Source organism: Prinia subflava, chromosome 2, assembly GCF_021018805.1.
Source record: "Prinia subflava isolate CZ2003 ecotype Zambia chromosome 2, Cam_Psub_1.2, whole genome shotgun sequence".
NCBI classification, from domain to species: domain Eukaryota; kingdom Metazoa; phylum Chordata; class Aves; order Passeriformes; family Cisticolidae; genus Prinia; species Prinia subflava.
This window is the reverse complement of record NC_086248.1, coordinates 97,169,807-97,176,849: the sequence shown is the minus strand read 5'-3', so window position 1 is coordinate 97,176,849 and position 7,043 is coordinate 97,169,807. Positions and strand designations below refer to the sequence as shown.

General features: G+C 47.2%; 1 protein-coding gene across 1 annotated transcript; it reads left to right on the top strand.

The window, feature by feature from the left end:
• Positions 1–213: 213 nt before the first annotated feature.
• Positions 214–6,243, top strand: SDE2 (SDE2 telomere maintenance homolog). The gene is made up of 7 exons (XM_063391134.1): positions 214–411; positions 1,268–1,385; positions 1,923–2,034; positions 2,582–2,751; positions 3,408–3,519; positions 4,124–4,520; positions 5,954–6,243. Exons 1-7 carry the CDS (start codon positions 286–288, stop codon positions 6,170–6,172), a joined length of 1,254 nt encoding a protein of 417 aa, XP_063247204.1. The 5' UTR covers positions 214–285; the 3' UTR covers positions 6,173–6,243.
• Positions 6,244–7,043: the final 800 nt, after the last annotated feature.

Sequence of the window (7,043 nt, the reverse complement as noted above, 5' to 3'; positions counted from 1 at the left end):
CCGCCGCCGCCAGCGGGAGCCACGGCGCGCGCTCCCCGCCGCTCCGGCCGGGACGGGCTCCGGGAAGGCTGCACAGCCTGGCGAGCTGCACGGATTCCGCGGTCTGGAACGGCAGAGCTCCCTGGATTCGCCTTGAACCATTTACATAAGGAACTCCCGACGACAAAACGGGACAAAACCGGGACAGAACCGGGCCGGGCGGGGCCGGGCGGGGCTGAGGGCACGGGGGCGTGGCCCGGTGCCCCCGCCCGCTTCCGCGTCACGTGACCGCGCGGGGCCGCAGCGATGGCGGCGCTGGGGTTGGCGCCGCTGTGGGTGCGGGACCCGCTGGGGCCGCGGGCGCGGCCGCTGCCGCTGCCCCCCGGGGGCGGCTCCGTGCTCTGCCTCCGCCGCCACCGCGCCCGGGAGCTGGTGAGTGCCGGGGGAGCGGGGCGCCGCGGGCGGGTGTGGGGCCCTCCGGCCTCGGGAGGCGCTGCGCTTCCGGCGTCGGCGGCGCCGCGCAGGCCGGGCCCGCTGAGGCCGCTCCGGCACCCGCGGGCGGCGGGCGCGATGCCCGCCTGTGCGCACCTTGCTCGTCGTTGCTGTCGCTTCGCTGAGCGGGAGGGTTTGCTGTAAGAGAGCCCTGTAGCCTCTTATCTACATGATATATATGTGTGTGTTTATATATATACATACATACACACTGCGGTGGGTTGACCCTGGCAGGACTCAAGGCGCACCCCGGTGCCGCTCTCCCTCCTCTCCTCAGCTGGACAGGAGAGATAAAATGTAACAAAAAGGGTCAAACGACGAGATAAGGGCGGGGAGATCTTTCAGGAGTCACCACCACGGGCAAAACAGGCTTGACCTGGGGAAATTAATTTATTACCAGCCAAAATCAGGGTAGGATTATGAGAGGTAAAAGAAATCTTAAATACACCTTCCCTCCTCCCTCCCTCTTTCCCAGGCTCTGTCTTCTCCCCAGCAGCAGCACTGAGGACAGGGAGTGAGGGTTGTGGTCAGTTCATCACAGGTTGTTTCTGAATTTTTCCCATAGTATATAGCTTTTGGTTGTTCATGTTTACAACCTGATTTAGACTGTGTTCAATCCTTTGGTAACCAGGAATTAAAACAAGCACAGTTAGAGAATGTTCATGCTTTTCAGATTGTCTGATTTTTTTGCCTCCCCTCTGGAAGGAAGGAAACATGACTGCTTAATGATTTTCTGTGTCAGAATGTTTCATTTTCTCTGGCTCAGTGATCTGACTCAATCTTGCTGCGTTTTTAGAACATCCCAGAAGAAAGCTTGTATGTGAGGTGTAATGGGCGACTGGCCAGTGATGAAGATGAGCTGCAGAGTGGGGTCGTTTATAGCCTGGAGCCGAGGCTTTGTGGTGGAAAAGGAGGTTTGTTGTTTAATCTGCTTGTTAATGATTAGATTCTTTGGTTAAAAAAAACCTCTGCTGTGCTGTAGTCCATACTTATAGCAGGAGTCCTCAGATGCTGGCAGATCTTTTTCTGTGTTTGACTGATACAAAGTCTCTGAGCTAAAACCAAAATGTTGGTACAAAGCTGAGGACTGACTAGGGAAGCTGCAGTCCAGATCTTCCTCCCATGCCTTTTCAGCTTTTCTCTGTTTGTAGAAGTCTGTAACATGTACCAAAGTGGCTTCAATGTTGAAATTGTTTTTAAAAGGACCTGTCATCTTAGACTGCCAAGTTTCATTCAGTGGTCACTTAGGACAAATATTTCAGGTACAAACAGTCTGTGATTTGAGTGTGTTATGTGACCTAATTGACTTTAAACTCTCTTATTTAAAAGAAAAACAACCATATAAATGCAAAGATCTCAGTGGCCAAAGAACTAAGGAATTCAGCCTGAGCTGGGCTCCTTATATTGATGTTTCTGTTTAGCTAATTGCTGATTACTCTTTCCTCTGGAAGGCTTTGGGTCAATGCTGCGAGCCCTGGGTGCTCAGATTGAGAAGACAACGAACAGAGAGGCCTGTCGAGACCTCAGTGGGAGGAGACTGCGGGACGTCAACCACGAGAAGGCGTAAGGCATTTTCTCACAAGCTGGAATTGTAAACCAACCTGATCCTGTAGCTCCCTGTTAGCAAAAGAGGTGAAGTGACAGCCCGTTGTAGCAATGAAATGGTGTTTTGAATACTAAAAAGAGCAAAAGTGAAATCCTAAGTGCAGGTGGACTGGAAGCCAACAGGGCTTTCCTGACTGTAATTCTATTAGTTCAAAAATAGATGTGATTTTACTGCAGCCTGAGGCTGAGGGGCTGTTCTGCACCTCTTGGATTCCTTGTGTGGAATTCTCACAGTTCTCTCTGAAGCTGCAAGACCACAGTCTTGGCGATGTGTGAACTTAGCTGCTGTTTCTGGCTTTCAGAATAAACCCTACTCTATTCTCTGTAGCAGAATCGCTGTTTCCTCAGCATTTCTATGAATTTCCTCAGCAGTTCTGCTGGGTCCTGTTGTCGTTTCCCTCTGTGTGCCGTCCTGGCGGGCGGTGGGAGCGTTCTGTGCCTGCAAAGCAGCGAGCTGCCGCTGCAGCGGGCGCTCTGACGCCGCTTTGGTGGCTGTCGTGCGCAGGATGGCAGAGTGGGTGAAGAAGCAGGCGGAGCGGGAGGCCGAGAAGGAGCAGCGGCGCCTGGAGAGGCTGCAGCGGAAGCTGGCGGAGCCGCGGCACACCTTCACCGACCCCGAGTACGAGCGGCAGTACCGCGAGATGGCCGAGCGCCAGGAGGAGGCCCTGCGCATCGGTACTGCCCCGCCTCCCTGCCCTCGGGCCAGCCTCACCCCAGCAGGAAAATCTACATAAGAATTGGTTTCTTTCAATGAATGAAACCTTAAATTTCAGTGAAATTTGCTTGATTTAACTTTTCATCTTTGCCTGCAGTGCCTGTTAAATTCCATTGAACGGCCTGACACGATGCAAGTGATGCCTCACCTTGCTGTGCTAGGTCACCTCGTAATAAGAGCCAGATTCTGTGAAGGTGGTGTTGCTAGTTGAGCTGTAAGAATGACACAGTGAAACTAAAGGAGTTGTACATAAAAACTAGACATTGCATCCAACTGCAGAATGCCTTGTTTCAGTTCCTGGTCTTTGTAGTCACTTTATTTGTCCCTGTATTGTTCTCTTGCTGTCAGCTAGAGAGTGAAACTTGAGGCTGAATAGGATGAGGAACCTGATAGTTCAGTTCAGGAATCCAATTTTAATTGACTCTGTCCCTTAGTAGGTTCATGTAGGAAAGCTTTTGCTGCTGCTGAGTTTATGTTCAGGCTTTGAGTCTGTATCACCAATAGTGACTCTTTCCCATTAGTGTTTTAAATTGCATCTGAAGTGAAAAGATAAGCAGAACCTACAGCATGTATGAATCATGTACTGATGAAGTCCACTTTCAAATTTGTTTTGAAGGGTTGCAGGTTATTGCCAGCAAAGCAGTGTCATCAGAAAGCAGCAGGAGTCGGAAGCGTCCGGGTGAGCCTGGAAAGAGCGAAACAAAATCTGAAAAAAGAGAATGTCCCGGGTAAGAGTTACACCTTGTTTTTACACTCCAGTCTTAAGCCTTAAAAAGGATGAAAAGTTAGATACATACAAGTAAGCAGAGTCTAGTCTGAGATGTAGACTGAAATAGAAATAAGAAGACTCAACTGATAAAATCAAAGAACTGAAAGTAAACATTTCTGCATTCCTATAATTCTGTCCCAGATGGAGCGGACAAATTTCATTTGCAAAACAGACACTTTTTCCCCCCACCTCTTCTAAATGATTATATTCTACTACTTCCTATTGTCCTTTTCTTCATAAATGAATTATATTTACAATGAACTTAAAAAGATTATTTTTCTCCCCTGGCATCTTTCAGCTAATGTAACATGAAAGAGAAGTCAAAGATTCCAGTCATTTCTGTATTGGGAATGCTGTAATACCTGTTTTGGGCATTTGTAGGTCCTTTGCAATATTGACAGCTCTTCCATTAACCAAACTAACCTAAATAGCTGTTAGAATAGCTCCTTATGTCTGTCTGTGAAGTGGGTTTTGGGAAGAGAAATGTGGCAATTAAAAATTTATTTAAAAGAAAAAGAGTTAAGATAGATGCATGTTAATTTGTAATATATTCCCTGGGCCAGGCCAGGACTGGATGAGGCCACAGGCTCGGGCTGTGAGGATGACAGTAAGGATGGCTCCCCCTGTGCATCTGACAGAAGCTGTCCATCAGGCAGCAGTGCTAATGACAGTGCTGGAAATTCAGATGAGTGTTGCAGCAGCTCTGTGGCTTCAGCAGAGGACAGTCCATCTACCAGTGCAAATGAGAAACCACTGGAGCAACCAGAAGGTCCTGGAAGAGACCTGCAAGGAGAGGTGTGCACAGGCGGGCAAGCTCAGATTCTGTCTGGAGAAAACAGCAAGCTGACAGAGCCTCCAAAGGAAATGGCCCAAGGAAAGAACGGAGTGACTCAAGGTCAGAAAGAAGAGCAAGAAAATGTTCCAGCTAAGGCACAGGAAACAAACCAGTCACAAAGCACAGTAAGTATGAAGCAGTACAAAATGTGGTGTGTCTTCAGCTGCTTTTAGAGCTGAAGAAGCAAACAAGCTCCAGCAATGTAACTTTTCCCACTAAATTGATGAAAGTCCAACTGATACTTGGCAGCAGAGGGTGCCAATACTTCTGCTTTATGGGTCCTTGCATGATATTACTGTGAAAGTGTTGTTGGGGTAATGAATCTGGGCTTACTCTAGCAATAAAACAAAGTGTAGCTCTTGTTTTCAGGCTAGGGAGTTACTGGGATTTTCTGCCTTTATTCACCCTAGTGAAAGTCTGCCACTGGCAACAACTGAACTGTGATGTGTGAAAGTTTATTACAGTTCAGTGGGGAAAAGCCCAAGGATGTAATGTGATCAATTAGATCTTTGTCATCTACTGTACCATTAGAGCTGGCAAGTTTTAAACAGGATGTTTACCATCCTTCACTGTTTACCTTTTGCTCGGTATTTGCGAGACTTTCTATTTCTAGAACAGGAAACTCCACCAGTGCTGTGGCAGATTGTTATTGCAGGTGGAAACATTTTTATAGTAGTCCTTGATGAATGGGTTTTTTTAGAAGTAGGGTGAGAATAATGAGGCAGCCAGTTGGGGTTTTGTGTACTTACCAGGACAAAGGTTCTGATTCTGCTGGCAAGAATTGTTTTTGCTGAGTGCATAAGGGGAGCGCTCTCCTTCCCACTGCTGTTTTTACTTGCTCTGAAGTTTCTTTGGTACAGACTATAAGGCCAGTATGTGCATTTAAATATTGAACAAAATGGGCTTAGATTTTGGTGTCCTTTATAGCGTGTTAGTAAATTCCAGCATTTGAATTCTCCTGTTTATTCCATGTTTTTTTGTGGACAAGGCCCTGGGATTGGGCTAGACTATCTGTAGGGCTCCTTTTTACACTCAGTCAATTTGCAAATACATCAATTTCCTTTGAAGCTGAAATTTTAATCCATATTTTCTTTTAGTGGCAGGACAAGATATGAGCTTCACAACTTATTTTTGGGGTTAATCTTTCTAAACAGAGATGCTTTTAAATTGATTTATTTAATTACAGTGTAGCTGCATTAGAAATAACTTTTCATTCTCCTTCCTGCTCCTGCTGGAGGTATATTGGTCGTATTCAGCATCAGGCTAAAAAGGGTCTGTCAGCTTTGCTGTGCCTCTGGAAGCCAAGGTTAAGCTACTGAACTGCTGGGCAAGATGGTGAACTTGTTTTTCATTCAGTTTTCTTCCAAGTATTGAACTTCCCTGGGGATAATCATAGAATTTTCTCAGTTCTAAGGGACCCACAAGAGTCGAAGTCCAGCTCCTGGCCCAGCACAGGACAGCCCCAAGAATCACACCATGTGCCTGAGAGCACTGTCCAAATGCTGCTTGAGCTCCTGTTTTTCTTGAATGTTTGTCTCAAAAGCTTTTCTCTTTTCAGGAGGCAGAACCAATAGACCTGCTGGCGTTCAACTCTGCTGCTGAACTGGAAGCCCTGGGTTTGGAGAAGCTGAAGATGGGATTGATGTCTTTGGGACTGAAATGTGGAGGCACTTTGAAGGAAAGAGCAGCAAGGCTGTTTTCAGTGAGGGGTCTGTCTAGAGACCAGATCAAGCCATCCTTATTTGCAAAGCCCCCTAAAGGGAAAACCTCTGGTTAGATTTGGGAATATTTACCTTTTTTGCATGTGTATTTGATGTCATTAAATAAAAGCTCTTGGTATCCTTTCAACTGAGTATCCCCAGCTTCTGAACTCACATCCACAAGCTTGGTTGGCATCCCAAGAAGTAATGGAAAGGATGGATGGGTGGGAAGGATCTCATCATAGTCACAGTGCTTGCACACTGGGGATCTGTTCCCCAGTGTATTGTGGGGAGAAGAGAAACATCTCACGGAGGTTGTGACGGGACAAGCAGACTCTGTGTGGAAAGGAAATGAGTGTGTTCACTGAGTGTTTCATTAGGAAACTGGGATGCAGGGTGCTTGGGAGCTCACCTTAGCATGTTGAAGTTTTGCTGGTGTAAATCCGTTGGGTTGGGATGTTAGATGTTGGCAGACCTTTGATGTCACCAGCTCTCTAAAAGGTAGGGACAGTGTGTGGGACAAGAGAGCCTTCAGCTCTTTGAGCACGCTCAAGCTCCTCTCTAAGTGTGGGACCAAATTGAATAGACCGTGTTAATGGTGTGTTCTGGCAACAGCTCCTTCCCAAGTCATTGCCCCTCACTGCAGTTGCTCTCTGGCTCCAGTTGTAGCCACTTCTCAGCCTACCCTGTGTGTCACCTACTTGCCTTTAGTGTTGTGGGGTCCTTGTTAAACCAAATCAGCTCCCTGATGTGGCTCTAACAGATTTGTGCTAGCACAACAGAAGCAGGATTACATAAAACACAGGTTGGTGGAGAAGGACTGAAATATTTTAAACCACCAGTAGCACCAAACACTATTGACTAACTGCATCTTCAGTACTGCCAGAATTAAAAGAAATGCCCTACATCTATCTTAGAGGGCAACAGCTGTACCTTGAAGGAGCTCCA

Bases quoted from the DNA above. Each gene is read 5' to 3' on its own strand.
- SDE2 (XM_063391134.1), top strand. From the start codon at position 286: ATGGCGGCGCTGGGGTTGGCGCCGCTGTGGGTGCGGGACCCGCTGGGG. The intron at 2,035-2,581 runs GTAAGGCATTTT...TGTCGTGCGCAG, and splicing joins GACGTCAACCACGAGAAGGC to GATGGCAGAGTGGGTGAAGA. The intron at 3,520-4,123 runs GTAAGAGTTACA...TCCCTGGGCCAG, and splicing joins GAAAAAAGAGAATGTCCCGG to GCCAGGACTGGATGAGGCCA.